General features: G+C 34.6%; 1 protein-coding gene across 1 annotated transcript in view; it reads left to right on the top strand.

Moving 5' to 3' along the window:
- LOC111366591 (DExH-box ATP-dependent RNA helicase DExH14) overlaps nt 1–25,852 on the top strand; it is a 50,590-nt gene that overhangs the window by 20,222 nt on the left and 4,516 nt on the right. The window contains exons 12-38 of the mRNA XM_022987319.1: nt 579–644; nt 766–918; nt 1,006–1,089; nt 1,749–1,823; nt 1,911–2,042; nt 2,122–2,187; nt 3,283–3,348; nt 3,427–3,549; nt 5,911–6,060; nt 8,653–8,865; nt 9,517–9,669; nt 9,758–9,982; nt 10,062–10,163; nt 10,269–10,349; nt 10,457–10,537; nt 11,972–12,175; nt 12,273–12,389; nt 12,526–12,648; nt 15,480–15,569; nt 15,644–15,769; nt 15,903–15,965; nt 18,741–18,829; nt 20,495–20,585; nt 23,279–23,428; nt 23,508–23,699; nt 23,800–23,865; nt 25,696–25,851. Coding sequence (XP_022843087.1) covers nt 579–644; nt 766–918; nt 1,006–1,089; nt 1,749–1,823; nt 1,911–2,042; nt 2,122–2,187; nt 3,283–3,348; nt 3,427–3,549; nt 5,911–6,060; nt 8,653–8,865; nt 9,517–9,669; nt 9,758–9,982; nt 10,062–10,163; nt 10,269–10,349; nt 10,457–10,537; nt 11,972–12,175; nt 12,273–12,389; nt 12,526–12,648; nt 15,480–15,569; nt 15,644–15,769; nt 15,903–15,965; nt 18,741–18,829; nt 20,495–20,585; nt 23,279–23,428; nt 23,508–23,699; nt 23,800–23,865; nt 25,696–25,851 — 3,237 coding nt within the window. The remainder of the gene's footprint in view (nt 1–578; nt 645–765; nt 919–1,005; nt 1,090–1,748; nt 1,824–1,910; nt 2,043–2,121; nt 2,188–3,282; nt 3,349–3,426; nt 3,550–5,910; nt 6,061–8,652; nt 8,866–9,516; nt 9,670–9,757; nt 9,983–10,061; nt 10,164–10,268; nt 10,350–10,456; nt 10,538–11,971; nt 12,176–12,272; nt 12,390–12,525; nt 12,649–15,479; nt 15,570–15,643; nt 15,770–15,902; nt 15,966–18,740; nt 18,830–20,494; nt 20,586–23,278; nt 23,429–23,507; nt 23,700–23,799; nt 23,866–25,695; nt 25,852) is intronic.

Raw genomic sequence — 25,852 nt, 5'->3', positions numbered from 1 at the left:
ATTGCGAGATTGCGTCTTCATCTAAATGCGCTAGTAAGTTGGCTGTTAGATTGAGATGTGACTAGTGATCCTTAAAATTGACAGTGGTGATTAGGTCTTATTATAGTTGTGGGCCAGCAGAGGAAGGAAGAGAGTTGGTGGCATAGTCTTATCACAGCAAATGCACATCCTAATTCATGTTTATTGGACCAGTGGCCAAGAAAAGGTAATTGATGGCAATTTTGGTGGTGTTACGAAGTGTTTTAGTGGATTGGGAGATCGATCCTGGATGGTTGACTAGTGGTGGTGGAGTTGATGGTCACATGGTGGTTAATTATATCATCCCTTGTTCATGGCCTTCTGTAATTATTTGGACGGAACTTTGAATCATGGGCTATTTTCAATTCATTCCGTTTAAAACTGATTTCTCTTCTCAAGCTCGTTGAGTCCCATTTGCTGGATATCAATACCTGAAATGTTTGAACTATTTATACCTAAATAAGTCATTTCAAAACATATGTCCAATTTCCAACAATGAAGGATGCGAACGTGGATCTCAAATTTGGTTCTAACTATTTATTTTTTAAAATTTTGTACAGGTGGAGTCCACACAAAGTATGATTCGCATTGTGGGCCTTTCTGCCACGCTACCCAATTATTTGGAGGTTGCATGTTTCAGCTTGCTTAAATTATTATTGGGAACCTTATTTTTGATGGAAATGAAATATATTTTATTGAGTTTAGTTAATCTCAAATGACAACCGTCTTACCTTTGGAAACACCTAGGTTGCACAATTTCTGAGGGTGAATCCAGAGGCAGGCTTATTTTTCTTTGACTCAAGCTACCGCCCAGTACCTCTTGAGCAGAAGTACATTGGAGTTTCTGAGCAGAACTTTTCAGCTCGCAATGAATTGCTGCATGAAATATGCTACAACAAAGTACTATTTGGTCCTGCCAACCCACTCTATATCCAATATTTTTGATGTTTGACGAATTGACAATTGTGGTTGCACTTCTTTCTCCAGGTTGTTGATTCATTACGGCGAGGGCATCAGGTTATGGTTTTTGTTCATTCACGGAAAGACACTGTAAAAACAGCTGAAAAACTGGTAACACATTGAACATGATCACTTAGATATTCTTGCAAAGAAATTATTCCTCTTTTTTTTTTTTGCCTGATATACAATTTCAATTAGTGCTTCTTCTTGTCTTTATAAGAGAAAATCGTGACTTTTCTATTTTGAGGTTTTATTTGAAAGTAAAAAGTGGTGATGCATCCTTCATAAGTATGACCACTCTATATAAATGTGAAATCAAGTTCCAGAATACATTACATAATCATTCTGCTTAACCTGTAAATAGTGAAATTCGTTATATTTAAAAAAAATGAATTGGAAGCTTTCTGTCTCCAGACATTGTTTCATTTTTGAAATATTCAATGGAATGAAATACACAGTTCAGATCTTTTTAAATCATCTGAATAAATTTTTCAATGTGGATCGCGTAGAATTCTTGATGTATGGCAATCAATACTTCAATGTGCCATTGCCTCCTTTACGTTTCTATACAAGGATAGGAAGTTCTACTTGTACTAATTTAAGAGCATCCTGTAACATGAACGGGAACAAAATTCTCCACTGACCCAGAATTTTATCAAACATGATGTATGCTTATTTGTTTATTATTTATTTCTTTAAATTGTTTATACAAGATATGGTGATCATATATATTGATCCTCTGTACCCTCATTGGCTGACGTTCTATGCAGGTGGAAATTTCCAGGAAGAACGAGGATTTCGATCTTTTCACAAATGAGTCCCACCCTCAGCATGGACTTGTTAAGGCAAGATAATTTCTGTTGAAAATTTTTATGGTAACCCCTATTTCATAAAATGTTAACTTTTCTGGTATGCCTGTTTATGCAATTTAGAAAGAAGTAATGAAGTCCAGAAATAAGAATCTTGTCCAACTTTTTGAATACGGGGTTGGCATTCATCATGCTGGGATGTTACGTGCTGACAGAGGTCTGACTGAGCGACTCTTCTCACAGGGACTTTTGAGGGTATGCTGCTCACTTTTCAATTTTGTGATCTTAGATTTTCATTGGTATATTACTTTAAATACATTCTCTTTACTGCTAGGTTCTTGTTTGCACGGCTACTTTGGCATGGGGAGTAAATCTGCCAGCTCACACTGTTGTAATTAAGGTTGTTCTGTTTAAATATTCGTCTTATTGATTAGTTATTTTTTGTCTTGACTCACTGATTTAGAGAAGAATAATTTGAACACTACTATAAGCCAAGTAGGATTTGTTTTATCTGCTTTTAGTTTATATAAGCGACTGTCAAGTCTCTGTCGTACAGTTTCCTACTGGTTTATTCTCTCTCTGCCTACCTTCGGGTTTATTCTTTTCTGCTACCTTTTTGGTAGCTAGATGCAGACTGTGTCACACTCTTGAATGCTTAATTCTCGTCCAAGCTATAATGATGGAGTCTTATCTTCACTTCAGCCATATGGCCTTCAAGCATAAGCTTATTTGCAGAAATTTTTGCCAATCACAGTTAATATCCTTCCATGCTGTTTTACTAAAACCTCAACCTCGAAGCACTAGTCTTGATTGCCTTGTGGGAACTATGCTAATTAATTGATAGTATTAGGTTCCACACTATATTCTTCATGGAGCAATTCTTTGATGTTTTTTAATTCTACACGAAGTGATTGAACATCCATATTTAACATCATGTTTCAATTGGTCAAATATTTCTTTGTTGGACACTGTCTTTTTTCCAATGGACAAGTGTTGAACCACTTGATTTAAAATCTTAAGCTATTGAGAGGGTTATACTCATATAATTTAAATATTGTTTTCAACAATCCCCCTTCACGTGTAGGAGGGGTTCATTTTTTTTTTTTATCAAAGTCTAACACATGCACAATTTCATTAAATGGATGGTGGGAGACTTGAGCATAAGACCTTATGATCTTGCGTGGTCTGATATGGTATACCATGTTGAACCACTTTATTTAAAAGTTTAAGTTGTTTTAGTCTTTAACAATAAGATAATTCCCTCTAAAAACTGGATTGTGATTTAGCAGTATCATATGTTGCGTCGAGGTAATCTAATTAAGTTCGTTGCACTTTATCTCTTTACAAGCCCTAATTTGGGGCCAAAATTTTGAATCTTCTAACTTCTCCGATTGCATTCAGTCATTTCTACTATAATTGAACATCAGATACCATCATGACGTTTTTACGTCTTTTGTTTAAAGCCTTCTGATTTTTATGCATGTTATCGGTCCAGGGAACCCAAATATATGATGCAAAAGCTGGTGGGTGGCGAGATTTGGGCATGCTCGATGTTATGCAGGTTCAAATTGGCTATGTTTTTGGTTTATCTTTCATTAATGTTATTATGTGCGTTTCTGATGTAGAAATCCTTTTATAGATATTTGGACGAGCTGGAAGACCCCAATTTGATAAAAGTGGTGAAGGAATTATAATCACGAGTCACAACAAATTAGCCTACTATCTGCGTCTCCTCACAAGTCAACTCCCCATTGAAAGTCAGGTAAATTTTTGCGGTGAAGTTATTTGGATATGTTCTTTTTGACATGTCAGGACTCTTGTTTTGTACTCGTATTGATTACCTCTTGTCTGTCAGCGTCTTTCTCTCTAATATCTACTCAAATGGTAAATTAATCCTTGTCTTGTACTTTTTTCCCTGTAAAGCTGTAATAAAAGCAAGGCGTGAGATGCTGGTGCAATCTGCATATGTTTAACACTCTGTAGTGCATGTACGTACAGAAAGATTCTGCATGGTAGATAAATCCTTGAATTAAGAATCCAAGATATTATAATTGTAATCATTATCACACTCTTTCAGTAACCTGAGGCAATATATAAATTGGACGAAGAATTATTCTCTTAGTTATGTAGTATTGATGTTTACGTATTTGGACATTTTGTTAAAATAAATAGCTGATTAGATTAATAGTATATTTAAATGTTATGGCATATCATTAGAGGTTGCTGAAATTGTCATTGTGTCAGGTGGTTTTATCTTCTTTACTAATTTGTAGTAGGGTGATATCAGTTACAGTGAGCCAATTGTTGCTAATTTTACTGGGAAAAGTGTGCTATAATACTGCTATTGCTGAGTTTCTAGCTTATTGGCATCGAGTTACAGAATCAAATTCCGGGGATCCAACGGCTCTAGAATATTCAATTAGTTGTCAAGGGTTTTATAATAGCATCAATCGATCTCCCTGGGTAATGATCTTGGCCAAAGAACTAATTGCACAAATTTTACACCTAACTTAACGTGTCATGATGATTTAGATTGATAATACTTGGAGGAAAAACCTAAAGAATATATTCTCTGAAAAAAAAAATTCAATCTCAGTGTCATAAATTTTACAAGAAAAACTAGAGAAGATCTGAGTCTGTTTGCAGCATAATTGGACTGCCTACAGACTCTGTGAGGTCTGTCTGGGGCTAGAATGCCTTGTCTTTTTCTTGACACTATCGCCTCTTCGCCTTCTGCATTATGTTGAAAACAGAGAATCCAAATTCAGTACACCCCTGGCAAATCGCAAACAGGTGGTAATCTGAATCAATTTTTTATACCTCTTCTTTCTTATTTTATGATACTTCAAAATTAATTTGATACGGAAATTGAACTTTTACCTTGAAGATTTTTAGAATTCTTAGGAGTTTAAATCACAAAAAAATCCCAATGTATTGTCTAAATCTTTTTCGAAAGTTATTATGGTTTAATCTAAGAAAGTCTACCAATAGCGTATTACATTTTCCCTCGGTGGTAAGTTCTACTATGGATCCCATTTCTTGAATAATATGTATCTACATTTTGGGTAACATTTTGTTGAGAGTAACGTGGTTTGGAACAATTTTTATTTTTATTTTTTAATAAGTAATTAGATAATTTTATTAATTAAAGGATAATACATGGGAGGAGTATTATTAATTTAAACAAGAAAGAAACGGCATAAAGCTAGACAGTCTTTCTATATGATTAATGGCCGCAGCATTAATCCAAGTGTATAAAGTCATATAAAACAATTCTCCGATCTGCTATGTTGTTTTTCATTGGTCTTCAAAATAGTGGCCGTTCATTTTTCTCCACACACACACCATACAATGCATCCTAGAATAAGACTCCATACAAGTTTACTATCCTTCTCTCGAAATTTTCTCCTCCATGCCGCAATATGTCTTCTATGGTTTGGAACATTCAACACAACCGAGAGTAATCAAGGATGATAGAAGACCAAATTGATTAGTTGGAAACTTACAGCATGATCTTCTTAGGATTTTACGACTGCCTGCGTTCGAGGTGCTGTAGCTCATAGGGTTTCTTTGGAAACTAGAATTTTACTACTTTAAACATTTAATTTATGCCATATATACATTAATGCGTTTCATAAATTTGTTTTGGTACACAAGTCCTTGTTTACTTTTCCAGAAGTAAGTTAATTTGCAGCACAGATACTTTTAATTAGGGTAGCGTGTGTTGGACACGTGTCGATATCGACACTCCGCGAACACTTTATCGTAAATATTTTTCATTTTTTATTATAAATATTATATATTTGTAACCTAACGTTATTAATAAATAATAAATAGGTACTCATATTTAAAAGATTTTAGCAAAAAAATTAATAACAAGTATAAAACTAAACTTATACCATATAAATGAAGATTTTTAAAGAATTTAATCAAAGAGTTGACAATGTGTCGTGTCCTTTTTTGAAAAATCACGTGTCGACGTATTCGACACGATATGGACACGTGTCCGTATCGGTGCATCATAGTAAGTTGATGTGGCCAAAATATTTTGAACTATATTTTCAATTTTTGTTGCATCATGTGACTGACACTTTTCTTTTTGTTCTTATACCTTGACTTGCAGTTTATCAACTCTTTAAAGGATAACCTAAATGCAGAGGTCGCACTGGGCACGGTGACAAATGTTAAGGAGGCTTGTGCTTGGCTTGGGTATACATATCTCTTTATAAGGATGAAAATGAATCCTCTGGCATATGGTATTGGATGGGATGAGGTATGTTTCTGGTTTTTTGATATTTTGAACACGTTTGATTTATTGCTCTCGTAATCTGCTGATAACTACGGGGATGAATTAAATCTTCGAATTAATGCAAGTCATTGGCATGTTTGAAGAGACCTAATAGTTTCACTGTGACATTTCATACTTGTTGGAATGAACACAAGGTGGATTCATTGAAAGTTCTTGGTTAGAGCATTCCAGTATACCTGGTAATGGATTGAAAGAAGTGACAAAAATAGATTCATGTATTCGACACCAACATTATTGGGAACCAGGTTACATCTGTTGTTCCTTGAAAAGTGTTCCCAAGAAATTATAGAGATTTCGGAATCATCAACCTAGTGAAGGGTGTGTATTAGATCTTGACTACTGTTCTAGCTAGATTACCTGTGCACCATTTTTTGCTAATTAGAGTTTGTTGCTTCTGAAATGGACTTGTTAAAGACTTGTAGAGCAAGTATATGCTTCCTCAAATAGAGAACTATGAGTTGTGTTTGGATTGTCAGGGAGGAACTTATCTTACCTTTTTAAGGTAAACAATTTACTTAGTCATGATTAACGTCAAGTTGTTCTCTCCTTTCTAGAATTTCTTGGTACCACTTTTGTCTTTTTAAGAATTCAATTAAAGTGGTTCATGGGGTCAAGCATGCAATATATGATTTTCTTATGAAAGGAAGTGATGAAGATTGAGTGGATGGTAGATTATGAAATGGTTATGAAAGCGAAAAATGGTCATGGGTTTGGGTGTAGGCCATTTGGTGTCTCAACATTCTCTCCATGAAAATTGTTATAACATTCTTACTTTGTAGTCTAAGGGCCCTTTGACATGACTTTTGAACTAAGAAGCTGCTTTTGGGTGTGTGTGGAATATTTTCTTAAAGTACTTTGTCTGATTAGAAAAGCTTTTAGAGTTAGCTTAATGTGGCTTTCTTAAGAAGTTCTTCTACTAAAAGTGGAAACAATTCAGAAGGAGAAGCTATCCCAGACAGGCCCTAATTCCCATTTAGCACAAGATAATTGAGGGTAACTATGGTAATCACTATTTATCAAACCATTCTGCAACTGTTTTTAAAGTTTAAACACTTATATTTACCCACCTACTTTATCTCACCTATTGAAATTTAATCTCTTAATTCTAAAGTGGTGCTAGTGAAGGCGATTTTAAGAAATTAAATTGCTGATTTTGAAAAATCTCTATTTAATAGATCTATTGTTTGAAAAGCTCTGTTATTTTAGATTCAAGAAATGATTTTGATTGCACATATGATTATTAAAAGTTTTACTTTGACGACACTATTTTATAACTTCAAATGACTTCCCACAGTCGCATGGATTTTCAGTAACTTGCTTGATGAATGATAATCAAAGGCTTTATGGATATATTGTTTGAAATATGAGTATGCAACATCTCTATTTATCTGATCCATTTTTTGAGAGCTCCTTAATTTTAGATCCAAGAAATGATTTGTGAATTAGATAGAATTATCAGAAGTGTCCTTTGACTACACCATTTTTTTTTAACTTAAATAGACTTTGCACTCACTTATCTTCTATGACATGCTTAATAAGTGATTATTAGAAAGCTTATTTATGATTCAAGCTTACATTGAATTATTTTTCAAGTTTATGAAAAGAAGCATGGTTAAACAAAAAGAATGTGACCATTTAGTGCACGTGATACTCAAACTTGACTTTTGATGAGAATTAATAAATATAGGAAGGTGGGACCTATGGGTCTTTGGGTTTTGGTTTTGATATGGTTTCTAGTTTAGACTATCTTCTCTTATCAATTCTATTGGAACCAACACCTAAATTATATAGAGGGTATCTTAGTCCAAACTTGATCCATCCGTTAAAGTGTTATTCCAAAAGGTCTATATTATTAAAATTTGTCCTTTTTAGTTATTAAGTCTAGTGTAAAATGTTGAACTTCTTTTATGGAAGAATTTTAGGTGGAGTTTTTGATAAATGATTTTCGTAAATCAACTTATTTTATCATATTTATAGCTGGATTAATTACCTTTTCCAAGCTCCTTGTCTTGTATGGCCAGTAGCTTTCAGTTTCCTAGGGGAATCTTCTCATGGTTTTGTGCCTTACATTGATGACTATCTTCAAATAAATCAATGTGTTCCATCTTTAGCCGCTTTAGTTTTTAGATCAGGCTGTTCAACATGGTATCAAAACATGCAAAGATCCTATTTAATATTTTCCCGTCACTCATTCATAAAATTTACATGTGTCAGATTTTTATGAAAAAATAAATTTTACCTAGATGTGAGGGGACGTGTGTAATGGTGGAAGACTAAGCCCTTGTTTGGTTCAGAAAAAAATCAAATTTTTAGTAGTTTTGATAAAAGTTGATGGAATGTGTGGTTGAAAAATTACTGGTCCCATGAAATGCGTGTATAATTATTGTTGACTTTGACTTGGATTTATACAATTTTTTAGCTGAACCAAATAGGGCTTCAATCTAAATAAATAAATTTGTCCCATCTCTAAGAGTGGAAGCTTTTAGATATGGTGGTTTAGCACTACCTTCACTTTGATTAAGTTAATATTTTCAAATATATTATTTGTCATGGCAGGTAATTGCAGATCCTTCATTGAGCTTAAAGCAAAGAGCTCTGGTATCAGATGCTGCACGTGCTCTTGACAAGGCAAAAATGATGCGCTTTGATGAGAAAAGTGGCAACTTCTATTGCACTGAGCTTGGTCGTATTGCTAGCCACTTTTATATTCAATATTCTAGTGTTGAAACTTACAATGAAATGTTGAGATGCCATATGAATGATAGCGAGGTAATTGATTTTGATATCTAGCTTTCTTTGTGTAATGCAATGCAAGGTGAAAATATTTTAATGAATGCTTCAACACTTATTTTTTCCTTATCAACTAATGCTTTGACAATTAATTATTCTGTACTTTTATTTTCATATCTGGTGGAACATTTGTCTGCCTTTCTTCATATTTTCTTTAATGTTTGTTTGAGTGAGATTTAATTATATACTCCCCACTATATCTTTGTCATGAGTAAATAAGTCATGAAAGGACCATTTAAAGATGGGAGTTCGGTAGAGTGAAAAATTGAATTTAAAATTTGTATATTGAATGAATATGTAGTGTAAGGGAAAGGAAATTATGTTCTCTGGACTTTGAAGTTTAGAGCTTGTACTTTAATTGTTGAACCCTTCTTCCTCTGGATTTCTTAAGAACATCCTTTTGGGGTGAGAAGTATAAGAAAATAATTCAGAAACTAAAACTCTCTACTGCAATCTTGTAATAAGAAATATTGGTTGCTAATATGGCAAAGTGTATTATAATATGATCTCTGACAGTGGGATTTATGGTTCAAGTCATTGGAATTTTAATGAATTGATTGGCGGTTACTTTTTCATGTAATTTCTTGATTCAAACTTCTCAATTTCACCAACACGAGGACATCTGTATAGGTGATTGACATGGTTGCCCATTCTTCTGAATTTGAAAATATCGTGGTGCGAGAGGAGGAACAGAATGAGTTGGAAATGTTGGCTCGCACATGTCCATTGGAAATTAAGGGTGGTCCATCAAATAAACATGGCAAAGTTTCAATTCTTATTCAGGTTCCTGTGAATTATCATCTGTACGTGACATATACTTTTTGAAGTAATGCGCCGTCTTTGATAATTATGGATTAAATTTTTCTTGCAGATGTATATATCTCGAGGTTTAATCGATTCCTTTTCATTAGTCTCCGATGCAGCATATGTCAGTGCAAGCTTGGCTCGTATTATGCGAGCTTTGTTTGAAATTTGTTTGCGCAGAGGGTGGAGTGAAATGTCTTCTTTCATGCTGGAATATTGCAAGGCTGTGGATCGTCAAATTTGGCCCCATCAACATCCTCTAAGACAATTTGACAAAGATATTTCAGCAGATGTCCGTCTAGCTTTTCATTTTTCTTTCTCAGCGCAGGTGTATTTTAAGTCGAAATTATGAGTTTTTTTATTTGTTTCAGATACTGAGGAAACTTGAAGAAAGAAGAGTTGACTTAGATCACCTGTATGAAATGCATGAGAAAGATATTGGAGCTTTGATTCGCTATGCACCTGCAGGGAGGGTATTGCTTCATTTACTTATCTAGTTCCAGGACTTTTATTGTATGACTTTCATCAGTTAATATGAACTCCATAAAATTTGATTTAGCTTATTTTCTGACTTGAAGTTGGTCAAGCAATACTTGGGATATTTCCCAATGCTCCACTTATTTGCTACAGTGAGTCCAATTACGAGAACAGTTCTGAAGGTAACAGAAAGTTGATATCATTAAACATCCTTTGTTCTTTGCTACTGAATTGTTGTGAACGACCTTATAGTTGAAGTTCTAAAATTTCGTTTATCTTTTTCTGTTAGATTGATTTGATCATTACACCAGATTTCTCATGGAAAGATCGGTTTCATGGTACTGCCCAGCGCTGGTGGATTCTAGTGGAGGTGTGCCTTGAAATTTCCTTTCTTGGTCATTCTTTTATTTCTTATTTGTATAAATCATTGACGGATCCTTCCGTCTTAAAATTTTGAAAACTATTTATGGTTAAGTGACAAGAAATAAAGTATCATCCTTATCCAAGTATCAAGCAAATGAAACTGATAGCTGAAAGATGTAATTTTTTAAGAAGAAAAATAATGTAGAATCTTACAAAAAAAATTATCAGCACAAGAATTTGAGACTTTGCAAAAGAATTGAGTAGTTGGAGATGTCTTCTACTTCAATTTTTTTCCTTCGTCTTTCTTAGTCTGTATTACACGGGGAAGAAACCATTTATGTGTGTCATTCCAAAGCAGAGGTTTTATGCCAGTTGAGTGATGAGAACATGAATGCTTGTCTACTGCACAGTCATAGTTGATCTGTGTTTATGGCCACTAGACAGTGTTGTATCTTAACAAGGTGGCCAATGAAATAACAAGAACTTCACAATGATTCAAATTTTAAGACAGTGATGACATAAGCTGCAAGGGTGGCACAGATGGGAATTTGTCATGCTCAAATTACTGAACTACTACATATAGAGGCCCGACATCGATACCATTATTCAAACATTTTCTAGTTTTGGATAAGAAATTTCTGTTCTGAGAGGTATGAGAGATATCAAAACTATTTACCTTTTGTCCAGTTGGGTATTATCATCTAAATCACTTTGACCTGTATCTTTAAGTTAACTAGTTGTTTTTCCATTTGATAAGGGCTCTATCTTAATTTTTTATCGAAAGAGCACTAAGGGGGTGCATCACCAATTCAAAGTGTACCTTGGTTACTCAGCCTACTAAGTGGGGTGCATCCCCAATTCCTCCATGTTTTCTTCATGCGTCACGACATTAGAAGATAATATCTCAGGGTTTGGTAGGAGTGAGAGTGCAAAATGTTAATCTCAGTTGCTATTTCGAAAGATTTCGATTGAAAGATGAATTTGGATTTTCTGAGATCAGATGCCAAAGGGTCTTCTTTTGGATAAAGCATTTTTTTTTCTTCCTACGTGCTTTAGCTTCCAATGCATTTCATTGCACTGTCTGATGTCAGAGGAATTAGGTAGCTGTTCCTTTTCTAGTTTTTAAATTCTCTCTATGAGAATCTGTCATTGCCTGCACTTCTATCCAATCTTTAGATCAACCAAAAGCAAAAAAATGAAAGTATCTTTGAAGATGATCTCTGCACAACTTCTTTGTTAAACATGTCTCTCTGTTTGAATGAATGTGAATTGATTTCATTTTTTGTGCTGTTTATTGTGAATATTAATCTGCAAGTGAATATGTGCGCCAGTGTATTGAAAATTTATGTCTGCACAGATGCATTCTAAAATGTTTTACTTGCTATTGTCAATGCCCTGCGCTTTATGAGTCACTGAATAGCTGATCATCTTGCTTTTATAGGATTCCGAGAATGACCACATATACCACTCAGAGCTCTTTACGTTGACAAAGCGGATGGCCAATGGGGAACCTCAAAAGCTATCTTTTACTGTGCCTATATTTGAGCCACATCCTCCTCAATATATTATTCGTGCAATTTCAGATTCGTGGATGCATGCTGAGGCTTTTTACACCATATCTTTCCAGAACCTTGCGCTACCAGAGGTGGTCTTATAAAGTTTTGCATATTTTTCCCTTGAAGGCTATCGGACAAATTGATCTTGTCAACATTGTTCATAATCTAAAAGGATACATCCTTCAGGCACATACGACGCATACAGAACTTCTTGATCTGAAACCCCTTCCTGTGACTGCACTTGGCAATGGAACATATGAAGCATTGTATAAATTTTCGCACTTTAATCCTATACAGACACAGGTTTGGTCAATCTTTTTTTTTTTCTCTTTCTGTTAATTATTTGGGTTTTAGTTCTTAATTTATGCAAAGATTGTAAATTTAAGTTGTATCGCAAAGTATGGTTCATCTGACCTGATGATTAAATATATTGTGGCAGGCCTTTCATGTTCTGTATCATACGGACCAGAATGTTCTCTTAGGAGCTCCAACAGGAAGTGGGAAAACCATATCAGCTGAGCTTGCTATGCTCCATCTGTTTCACACTCAGCCAGATATGAAGGTTTCTATCTTAATTATTATGATACTATATTGGTGTTTAACCATAGTTCTAGCTTCCTCTAGGCTCCATTTGTTTCCCAGGAGAATGGGGAAAAAAATAGAGGAAAAGAAAATTTTCTAGTTTGGTTGAATGGAAATTCTGGGGAACTATGGGAAATCTCTTTTCAGATTGCAGAAAATTTGAAAAAATTGAGTGACTAAGGGTAGGGTCAATATTTTCCATAAACTTTAGAGGTATTGCCCAACACATTGAAGAGAAGAAATTTTTATTTTCCTAAAAAATCAGATTTTTTATTTTCCCTGCATTCCTTGTAAAATAAGTGAAATTTTGTGCATATTTTTATTATTCCTTTTCTGTACTTAATGTGCATATGGTCTTGTTTTTTGATTGATTTCCCTGTATGAGTGGTCACTTAAGCTAAAAGCTTGATTGGATTGTCAGATACCGTGGATTGGGTTTTTAAATCTTTAGTACTACCCTTTTTTTTTTTTTTTCTTTCTGACACCCTTCGTGCAAGATGTCAACTCTCTCCACAAAGACTAAGTCTTCCGTAGGGATCTGTTTATAGCTATTCCCTACATAATTTGATTGTAAGGGCGTGTTTGATTGCTACCATGTAATTTATATGGAAAGAAAATAAATTCTAGACAATTGAATTGCCTGAAAATTATATGCATGAAAATTGTCAATTAAATTGTTTGATTGATTTTCTTTTCAACTTAGAAAATGTTAATACTTGTCCAATTTTTTATGGTAGGTAGATGAAAAGAGAGGGGGGGGGGGGGGGTGTGAGAGAGAGAATTACTTGGAAAATAAAAACCTACTCCCCTAAAAGGAAGTATTTTCCTCGTTTTCAAGGAAAATATGGTTACACGACTAAAAGTAAGAAAATATTTTTCATGGAAAAAATACTAATCAAACAGCACAAAAGTAGGAATTTGGGTGAAAAATGACATTTTTCATGGAAAATATTGATAATCAAACGCACTCTAATTTTAATGAATGAATTACCTCTTGATGATCTTGAATTGGATCAATATCAACGATATTTAAGCGTTCAAATCCATTTGTCATCGAGACTTGAATATTGTAACAAAGGAATTTCTTTTATTCATACCAAATCCAAACTTGGATTCCTGACCAATCCATCTGAAATCCCACCATTTATCATTTTTCCTTCTTTTTGTCCGTAGCTTACCTTATGTTGTTCTTGTACAATATGAGGAAGTATCATTGGATTGCCCCCTTTCCCTTCGATTAGTCACATGGTAACAAACCCAAACAAACCAGAAATACAATTGAGGAGAAAAAAAGCTAATTTTTATGCTCCTTTTTTGACTGTGATTTTTTGGAAGACGAGGCCAAAATCTGATAAAGATGAGGCCAGTGTAAAAGATCTAATATTCATCAATTTCAGTATTTCTAGAGTTTGTAATTTCTTTGATGGAACCTCAAAATTTTTAAAATAGAAAAATGGGAAAGAAAAAAGAATTATATATAACCATGGATGGGGTCCTCAAATCTCAAGTACTATTAAAATTGACACCCTTGTTCCATCTGATGGCATGCTTTACTGCATTTACAAACTATTCTGGTTATATGCATGCTTGAGCTAGAGAAGTCAAGCAGAAGATTGGGATTGACATAATGTAAGGATGATTATCAAGTGTTTCTTAATTCTTACCGCTTTAGACCCAAATTAATAAGCGAGGTGGGATTTGTGTTTATACGAACCTCAGTAAACCTATTAATCTGTGTAAAGTGATACTGTAACAAGTCAATAGTGGCGACAAAGATGGTGTTGATGTGGGCTGTGAACAATTTATTGATAACTGACAACATTAAACATTATGCAGATGCCTAACTTCAGCTTCATATAGCTTTAGGCTGTATTCAAAAGTACAAGAGTATAATTGCTAAAATTGAACTTCTAAAAGTAGAGTGTTCTATCGTTGATGATGATTATGTGCATTAAATTGAAGCTCCAAGGTTCTGCCCATTGTAAAAATTGGTATCTAAACCACCACATTTTATGCCACACAATCAGCCACCTCTATAAGTGGACTTTGATTTAGGCATATGTTTTATGCCTGCTTATCCATGATAGTTACTGACCCAATCACATACCCAAATGATTGTGGCAACTTTCCTACTGATCCTTCAGAGCTGTAACTATCAATTGATCAACCTTTCCTGGTCTACTAGGCTGATATTTCAGTGCATACTTTGTGAAAGGAACTTTTGGAATGTTGTGATCTGTCATTTGTGACAGATGACTGGCTGAGAATTGTATATACCAATATATGTTGTCAATCCTTGATACTGTATACTAACACTGCCTGGTAAGATCAAACCTTTTGCATTCCATACACCAGTAGGGTATTGATCTTGTAAGCGAGAATTCAAAGAATGCAACATTCTAAATGCAATTTATACGTTCATTTTCTGCATGAACTTAGATATCTACGTTTAGTCCAAATACCTCTTGTTTCTAAACACTAAATTCTCTTGGATGGATGTTGTCCTGGTTACTATGGGGATTCCTAATATAGTAATGGAACACAGAAAGACACTACTATGTCAGATGTATTAAGCTACATTGTACATGCAAAAGAAATACATTTCGAACCATTGGTGGAACTATGCTAAACTCTGGTGCACCCATATGCTACCTGTGCTTCAATGGGCTTCTGACTTGGTCATGGGTCCATTTCCTCCATTTAATCACAGAACTTTGTTCACTGCTATTCCTGGTGCATGTATTTCAGTTAAACTTAGAGTTTGATGGCCTTTTACTTGATGATATTAACAGAAATCATTTTCTGATGCAGGTTATTTATATTGCTCCTTTGAAGGCTATTGTCCGAGAAAGAATGAATGATTGGAAGAAGCATCTTGTTTCTAAACTTGGAAAACAGATGGTGCTTAAAATTTTGTTTTCTTCACATATATGCATAATCATGACAAGTGTGTAACCAAGTGACTTCGTTATCAGGTTGAAATGACTGGGGATTATACACCAGATATGACAGCTCTCTTATCAGCAGACATCATAATTTCTACTCCTGAAAAGTGGGATGGCATCAGCCGTAATTGGCATAGTCGAGGCTATGTCAAGAAGGTGATTTCTATTTTTTCTTGGCTATTTTTTCTATCAATCGAAACCCTTCGTAAGTTTGCAAACTATGTTATGAATCTGAACTTGTATGCATATTCCTTCAACCTGAATTAGGTTTTGAAAAATATATTTGTAGGTCGGGCTTATGATATTGGATGAAATTCATTTACTTGGTGCTGATCGTGGACCCATTCTGGAGGTATGAACTTGGACTGCTTAATTTATTTCATACCCCATCCATTTCATATTGCATATCGTTTTTCCATGCTTGGCGTGCTGTCACAAGCACCCAAAAATGAAACATTTACTTCTAAAAACAAATGTAGTAGTGGAAGTAAAGATCATTCCCACGAGGAGTATCTTGTTTATCTTTATGCTATGTAAACAAGGATTGGGAGTTTTTATTATAACGCAAAAATTTTAAAGAAATTAACTACGAACAATTCAAATTAGAGTATTGAAAACAATCAAAAGAATAAACTTTGGTCTAAGTCAACATCCACCATCGAAACTCTACAACTGATCATAGATGCAAGTACAGATCAATTTATCTTGTGAATATTCACCGTTGGATTTCCTCTCTCACCTTAATTGTAGTTAATTAGAAAATAATCAATCCAATTTACCCTAATCACTGCTTCACAAGTTAAAGGGATTAAAAAAATCACGGATTTGATATTTAATGCGGTCGCATAGTACAATGAAATTCAGCCTACAATTTTTCTGCTCTAGGCTATGCGACTGCAAGGTGGTAGCACTATGCGACTGTATAGTGTTATCTACTTTCCAACTTTTGCGTTTTAGTCCTCAAACTCCGTTTTCTCGATCTTCGATTTCTTTTCTCGTTTTCTTCTTCCAATGCTTCATGTCATCTATGAATTTGTCTTCAAATCTTTCACATCTCCATTTTGCCGTTCCGGTTCATCTTTTGGATATTTGCAATTTGGTCCCTAGACTTTTAATTTCTTTCACTTTTGCCTTTTTTTGCTTGTTTCTTCTAAATTCCACCTTATTCATCCAATTGCAACTAAATCAAAATATAAAACTGCCAGAAAGTTATGCTGTTTTGACATTTGTCCAGAATTGCCCTTGAACAAAAACTTTCAAGTATTAAATGCCTATTAAAAACATTTGACTTAAATTTCTGTAGCTTGCTAGCCCACCTATACGACCCCCTACAACGTTGGACACAGATTGTCTTCAACCTCCAATCTAATTCCACGTCCACCCATTTTAGCAAAGCAACCTTCGGAACCATCCAAAGAGCCAAAACAGACTAATGCAAATGCCAGATTAACTGGACCAAATACCAAATTCCAGGATTAGCTGGACAAAATGCCAAATTCCAGATTAGCCAAACCAAATACCAAATTCCGGGTTAATTGGACCTGATATCAAATAACATATTCCTCATTACCTGGAAATAAGACCTGTCAAATTCCAGAACAAATGGATGCAAAACTAACCCAAAACAAAATCACTGAAACCAAGCGCCCAATTCCAATTTTCATATTACCTCAATTCAAATTCTGAACAAATTTAGAAACCTCAACAATATCCAAATCTCGACTTCGAGAGTAACCCACTAGTCAAAATCTTCCTTTCATCAAAATTTGACTTCAAAATCAATCCATTTCAAGGAAAAAAGAAAAAAAAGGGGAATCTCCATCCCTAAGGACCATCTTTCCAAACCAAAGCAACTCAACTAAGGCATACAAGCAACAAAAGAAAATCACTGCTCACCAATATTACCTTCTGAAGAAGCAGGGAACGAGGTATGGCAAGAACAACATTTATAAAATAAACATAGAAAGAACCATTACCAATTACTGAAAACTGAAAAAATAAAACAATCTCCAACCACTTCCACCAAGAATCTGATAAGCACAATGCTCAAAATATAATCTAATTACACAGAATATTGCATCAATTCCCAGTATTTAAACCATTTTTTAGCAATCATAACACCCAAATTTGCATAATAATCGTTAGAAATTTACCACCAACTACCAGAAGGTACTGCAAAGGGAAAGCAATTCAAAGCCAGGGCCTGTTCATGACCTGAAGCAAATAAAACCCCTTGACACTGTAAAGGAGAACCATAGATTAAAACACCAGAGGGAAAGCACCTCACTAGTCACTAACCTCCACCAAACTATGATTTTTAGGAGTTTCCTTCACATGCAAAAGATTTTTCGAATTTTGTTTGTCCTCAACAAAATGAGATTAAACGTTAAAACCTCTGCATTAGGACCTCAAACGGGATCAGCAATTAATCAATCTTCATTGTTTTCTGGAACGTTTCAAAATATCCTCAGAAAAACCCACTTCTCATGCATCAGAAGTCTATAACTCCAAAATAAGTGGTAGAAAACCCCCTTGATTTTTTAACGCAAATAATAAACATAAGGAGTTTTGGCCTTATTTAGGGAATGGAGTCTCACTTTTCACAATATCCTCAGAAAAACCCACTTCTCATGCATCAGAAGTCTATAGCTCCAAAAAAAGTGGCAGAAAACCCACATGATTTTTTGACCCAAATAATAAACACAAGGGGTTTTGGCCTTAGTTAGGGAATGGAGTCTGTCCAAGTATGCCGCACAATTCAAAATACAGTAACAAATCACAATTCTCAAGTGGGCAACCATGCATCAAAATCAGATCCATAAAAAACAAAGGCCTGTTGTTAAAATAAAAGAGAAAACTAAAGGATATGGAAGAACAAGAAGGCATCTAAATCAATTGGCTGGATGAGCAGAACAAAGACACCTTCGCTGGAGAGAGAAAAACGATGACAAGATTAACCTAAGTCGGATCAAACCTACTTTGATATATTGAAACATGCTACAAGGAATCTTTTTATAAAGATAAACTGAATAGCAATTTTATCCAAAAATTTAACATTTTAATCCACTTTTAGAGTGTGCAAAATTTTTTTAACTATAGCAATTCTGTCAATATTTTTTCTTATCAGGTGATTGTCTCCAGAATGAGATATATATCCTCACAGACAGAGCGATCAATTAGGTTTGTTGGCCTTTCTACAGCATTGGCAAATGCACAGTAAGTTATGCATATTTCAGTTTTAAGTATGTAGATTATCTGTTCTTTTGATTTGTTTTCATTTAAAGCACTTCTTTTTCTATTGTATGAACTAGCATACTTTATCCCCATCAATGTCAATGCCATCAATATCACTGTGACACTGCCCTTGCCGACCAAAATCAGCACTATAACTACAATAACATTTTCTTAACTGATCCAACCTCCAGGAGCATCGTCACATAGGCACTGACAGCCATGGCCTAGCGGAACCTATAATACATCACTAGCCCCTGATTCTATCGGTTAACCCACCCTTAGATTATCTCTTAATTCTCTCTCCTTTTTCTCTGCGTACCAACATACCACACCAAGTTCTCCATCCCCTAAGAGCCCAGTCATTGAAGCACAATTAGGAAAATTGGTTACTTGCTGTGCCTGGGATTCATGTGTTCTATTGTGGTTTAGACGTTCCGTGGTGGTTTGTGGTTCAATATTTGCTAGTGGCTGTGGACGAAACTTATCTCTTATTTTAGTGCTTGTCATTGTATCATTTGTCTTCAGGTCATGGTGGTAGTGAAAACACCACAGAAGCTTTCACGCGAGGTGAAGTTAATTGGCGGTATTTTTGGGTCGGGGTAGTGGTCTGTGTATTGGATGGTTGGTGGATTCTTCCTATTTTCTCTTTGGTTCATGATATTTTGTTTGAAATTTGGATAACGGGGTTGATAGGGGGTGTGGGGATAGGCTGGTGAGTTATGAAGGCATTTTACTGAGCTTCTTTTCCCTTTTTAATTTTTCCGTTTCCTTTTTTGGAACTTATGACTGCTCCTTAAATTGTAGTATATTTGGTGGTGTGGGTGGTTAAATGATGCTGGTGATTTGGTGGATTTTGGATGCAAGTCTGTGGCATTGGCAGTGGTGCCTGTAGCTTTTTATTTTCAGGATATTTTCTTGTTTTCTGGTTGATCGCTGTGATGGCAGGTGTCTGGGAAACCTTTTTGGTGCTATGGTTCTCATGCAAGACTATGAATTTAGGTGGTGGTGTTTACTGACTGGATTTTGTGAGGAGTCATGACTATCCACTAATGCTGACATCACGATCCTTCTTGGATGTATGGAATTGAAAGTTTGGGGGAACTAGTGGAAGAAATTGAAATCTTTCATGGGTAAAAATATAAATTGCTGTCAGAAGCCTTACGAAGAAAATATTTGGTCAAAAAGGTCTTTTAATTCGAGACAAAGTATGTCGAATGTTTAACCTCAGTTGTTCTCGTGAATTTACTGCCTGATATATTTTGTGAGGGGTCATGACTATCCTCTAATGCTGACATCAGGATCCGTTTTGGTTGTATGGAGTTGAAAGTTTGGGGGAACTAATGGGAGAAATTGAAATCTTTCATGGGTGAAAATATAAATTGCTGTCAGAAGCCTTACCAAGAAAATATTTGGTCAATAAGGGTTTTTTATTCGAGACAAAGTATGTCGAATGGTTAACCTCTGTTCTCATAAATTACTGCCTGATATATTTATGTGTCTAATGTTTCAGCCATTAAAGAGAATTTTGTATTTTGCTTTCATCTAGATATTTATTGAACTATATATGCCATGTTAAAACTCGAGGTTTTATGAAAGACTTCTCGTGTTGTTCATTAGCACAATGAATCTTACTTCTTATTGATTCAGTGATTTGGCTGATTGGCTGGGTGTTGAAGAAAATGGTCTATTTAATTTCAAGCCCAGTGTTAGGCCTGTCCCTCTAGAAGTCCATATCCAGGTAAGAGATGTTACTTCCTCAAATTTGCTTTGTAAAAATTCTGGCTGTCTTCTAATGACATCCTACTTCATTATAAATATTTTTGTCATTTCAGTTACTTATATGATGTTCTTGTATCAGCCTCTCTTTGTTTATTGCCACTATAAGATTGTAATGATATCTTAGGAACAAATAACCGAAGGTTCTTTATTTAGGGAATTTTCATCAATTATTTCTTGTGGTTGATTTCTCGAGGATGAAGAGATTAAAAAGGTAAAACTTATTTCCCAACTAGCCCTCCAATTTGTTTCTCCATATTATTAGCCAATTTTTAGGGGGAAAAAAGAAGATAAAAGACCAACTGCCACCACCACCACCAACCATCACATCTTGCCACAATCACCTTTAAATCAGAAAACTCTCCTACAATCACCTTAAACCTAATGTAGAGGTTGGGATACAAGGCTGGTGGTGTTGCAAAAGTTGGCAGAAGGGAGGAGGATATGGTTAAGAAAGTTGGGTCCTGGTGTCTTGTGGGAGTAACGAGGGAGGTGATAGGGGCAAGGTGGCCTGGGGGGAGAGAGAGGTGTGTAAATACTTGGTGTCTAACAAGAAAAGAGTAAAGGAGGAAGATCCATTTTGTTGTATAAAGTACTGTTGAAGTCAAAAGTATCAGGTTCTAATTCATCTTATCTACGTATGAGCTGTAACTCTCCAAATTTTCATAAATCTTGAAGTGTTACCAAAAACTAAATTTTCTTCGAAATATTTTCAGAAAGATAAAAATAAGTTTCTTAAAAAAAATAATTGAAATATCCACAAACTTAAACTAAACAAATGGAAATTGTATCAAAAAAATAAACATGTTCAACTAATTTCTTTAATAACATGTCTTTGAATAAGTTTAAAGTAACTAAGAATTTAAAGACATAAAAACTTAAGGTATAATTCTTCTTTTTCTTTGATCAACTTGGCAGCCCCGCATCACCATCCTGCCCCAAATCCAATCGACTTGAACGAACTTGTAAAATTATTATAAGAGCGAGTATTTAAAAATACCCTGTAAGATATGTGCAATTTTCATAGACAATTATATAACAATTAATTAAACACTTCATACCATATTTCTTTTGGAGTATATTAATGATCGAGCGACAAACCAATCAAAATACTTTGAATTCTCGAAGGATTTCACATTTCGTTATAAGAAGCCAATAGAGTTCGCATTTCGTTAGGTTAAATCCAAAGGTCCACTGACAATTCACGCATAAATTATTGAATATAAAAGTATACTGAAACAAACCACTTGCACAAAAATATCTTACGTTGATAGGTCAAATGAACTTTTTCCTTTGGTAGTTTCTTGACGTGGAAGCTTTTTTCTGCCGTGGTTGTATATATATTCTATTATAGTTAAACCGATTTCTCTCTATCTCTCTGATTGTCTCCCTCTCTCTATTATGTCGTGAAATTTCTATTGACGTTATAGTGTATTTATAGTGCATGCTACCTATTGGAAGTAAGATACTGTTATTCTTATTAAACATAAACATAAAGAAATATTTATCCTAGTAAACTAAAAAGGTTTGCTTATATCTATCCAAGATACGCACGTGGCTGACCACCATTTTAAAGTCAATAGTTAACTAAATCAAATTGAGTTTTCTATTGAAAGTGGGCTAGTATTTGACTTTCTACATGTCATTCCAACAACCAACTAATTAATTTCCTAGTACCTACCTAATGATGTTGGGATTGTATCTATTTTCGAGTTATATAAGAATTTTGATGGTACCCATCCAAAGCACATGTGACGGTCTCCAATTTAATAAAATACTATTGGATAACAATTTCTTTGAACGTCAATATCTTAGGCTTAACATAGCCAAATTAACTTTTTCTCAAATCGAGGACTTCTAATTAATTACAACCTACAAAATGAGTCCAATATTAATATACTAAATCATGTTCCATCAATAGCTAATTATTTGGCCTAAATAAAATAGGAGTTTAAACCCTATTTCATTTTAGCCCCCAACTTTTCAAGAATATAACATATAAATAAAATTTATTCTATAAAATTTTTGGGGCACTCCATGAGTAGAGACCTGAGAATATGTTATTTGGTTGTCACAATCTTACCGACCGAGGGCATTGATAAGTTAACTAGGAAGTCTTTAATCTAGATTGACAAGATTTGTGGTTTGTACATCCAGAATTTAAAAATTGAAAAGAAAAATAGTGTTAATGAGTGTTTCGATGATATACATTTAGCTTTTAGACCAAGTGGTTCGACAAAGTCTTGAGTTCAAGTCTCACTTCCACCAATTTAAATGGCATTGTGCACATGTAAAGTCTTGATAGGGATTTCCCTCCTACACTTGAGGGGGCATGTTGAAGACAATGTTTAAATGATTTATATGCTTCTCTATCTGATCATTTAAGCTTTTAGAACGAGTTGTTCAACAAACAGGAAAAGAAAAGTGAACAGGAAAATTGTGTTTTCCTTGTGTGACTTATTTTTCCCTCCTTTTACAGATGCATTTACACTTGTGTGACTTATATTCACTGAATGACATTAGTATTCTTTATTGTACTTTCTGCACCTTTTCTTGGACTATATTTATCTTTTGTTTTTTTAGTATTCTGTGTGTGGATTTATGGTAACTGGATATGCCTTAGTGATACTCAAAATATTTCATTACTTTCAACAGGGATATCCTGGGAAGTTTTACTGCCCAAGGATGAATAGCATGAATAAGCCCACCTATGCTGCTATATCTACTCATTCACCCACAAAACCAGTTCTTATATTTGTTTCTTCTCGCCGCCAGACTAGGCTTACTGCCCTGGACCTCATTCAGGTGAGGTTTTATATTGTTGTGAAAACACAAAATTTCTTAGCTGGCAACTCGATTTTATTGTGCTTTTATGTGATTGAAGTTTGCAGCTTCAGATGAATGCCCAAGACATTTTTTGGGTATGCCAGAAGAAGCACTTCAGATGATACTTTCTCAGGTCACTGACCAGAACCTTAGGCACACTTTGCAGTTTGGTATTGGGTTACATCATGCAGGGTTGAATGATAAGGACAGATCTCTTGTAGAGGAACTTTTTGCAAATAACAAGATTCAGGTAGTTTTTTGTCATCAACACTTCCTTCACTGGGTGAATGGGATGTAACAGTCCAAATTTATTATATTGATGAGGACATCTCATCTCTATGTCCTTTCAGGTATTAGTTTGCACGAGTACATTAGCTTGGGGTGTAAATCTTCCAGCTCATTTAGTTATTATAAAGGTCAGTATGCAGTGTACTTCTTCTACATCACTGTTCAGATGACTGAAAAACAAATTTATATCACTATTATAGCCCTTTTCTGTCTTTCCTCTATTGTAATTAGGGTCGTTATGGACACTGACAATATAAATCTTATAAAGATAAGAATGTTGTTACATCAAGGACATGTCAACTTATAAATTGTGTTTGTACGGATAAAAGCTCAAGTACTTGTTGTATACAAATGAAATGAACTTAATTTGGCATATGTTATATCATATAGCATATTTTGTGGTTAGTAAATATTGTGTATTATATTTTTCTTTACAGATAAAAATCTATTTCTGTGACAATAATCAGACAATGATTTGTGCACAAAATTCAGATAATTTCTTCGTGTTTAAGCCTCTTTTGGTAGAGTAATTAGCAAAACCTATTGTTTGAATGTGTGTTGAATTTTCATTTGTAGAGTAATTAATAACTAACAATAATAATGTGCCGTGTTAATGTTTCTGTTTCCTCAAGTCAATGAGTCCGTCGAATTTTTTAATGGTGAGTTATTGAGTGATGAATGACATAATGATTTGATAAGTTTGGTGACCATCAAAAAAACTTTTAAAGTTTAAAGACCAATGGGATAACGACTTGATAAGTCTGGTTATCATCCGAATAACCTCTAAAGTTTAATGGCCAATAGAATAACGATTCGATAAGTTCAGTGACATTCTGAATTTTTTTAATATTAATGGCCAATGGAAAACATTGTGCAAAGTTCAATGGCCATTTGGATTTTTAACTCTAATCATCAACTCCAACCTAGATTCTTCAGCAGAAATCATAGAATGTGCACCACGAAGAGGAGTAACATCCTGATATTCCATTTTTTGTAGAATAAATTTTAGTCTTCAGTCTGCTTTCTTAGAGTGCTCAGGTTAACATCATCCCAAACCTCCATTGAACTTGAGAGAAACAGGTATGGTTTTCCTAATTCTGGCTTCATCAAATTCATTAGTCAGGACATGACCTTAAAGTTTCAAGGGCTCCCGTTGTTGTAAATAGGATCAGTAGGTTTTGCTCCTTAATTGTTCCTCCCAAATGCCCCATCTTGTCTCAACTTTTATTGAATACTTTGACATCCATTTAGAAAATCGACGCCATTGATCTCTTCTAGGGTGATTTGAAGATTAGGGTTATCTAGATTATCATTAACTTTTTGGAGGCTGGAGTAGTTTGCTGAGTTTTATGTGGAGGATTGGATGGTTTAGAATCCGATTTTATATATTATTCACAATAGAGCCTACTTTTTTATACAGAAAGATAATCCAATAAAAGGAACAAACACAATTTCCTAGATCAATTCTACCAAAGCTTGATAGCCTATTTTCAGATTTTGACTAAATTGAAGACTTCCTGAAATAGTCTCTAACTAGTCATAAGCAGCTATTAAGCCCTAGAATAGGAAAAATCTTACAAACTGTATTGTTATACTATTCTTTGCCAAATCTTGGAGGAGTGAAATTTAAATTGTTCGAATGCTGTACAACTTCTGTTGTTTCTCATATTGCACTTGCCTACTTTACACTTGTCCACAAGTTTGATCGCCTACTAAGACAAAAATGTACTCGAATAAAATCTCTAAAAATCTGGAGTAAGAAATTGTGATCAAAGGGGTAATTTGTGGCAGTGGCTGTAAAAAGTAAAGATGAGCAGGCAAGTATTCTCTATGGGTCACTGGAATTATGATATACTTTTTACATGACTTTTATCAAGTAAATGAAGTTGACCAGCATTTTTTTGTTGCTCATGCTAGTAATCCTGCTGCCTTTTTTTTTTCTATATATTTTTATTCAGGGAACAGAATATTATGATGGAAAAGCAAAGAGGTATGTTGATTTTCCAATCACAGATATTTTGCAAATGATGGGCCGAGCAGGGCGACCACAATATGATCAACATGGTAAAGCTGTTATTCTCGTTCATGAACCAAAAAAGAGCTTCTATAAAAAGG

This window comes from Olea europaea, chromosome 18 (genome assembly GCF_002742605.1).
Source record: "Olea europaea var. sylvestris chromosome 18, O_europaea_v1, whole genome shotgun sequence".
In the NCBI taxonomy this organism is placed as follows: Eukaryota; Viridiplantae; Streptophyta; class Magnoliopsida; order Lamiales; family Oleaceae; genus Olea; species Olea europaea.
This window is presented reverse-complemented; position numbering and strand designations above follow the sequence as displayed.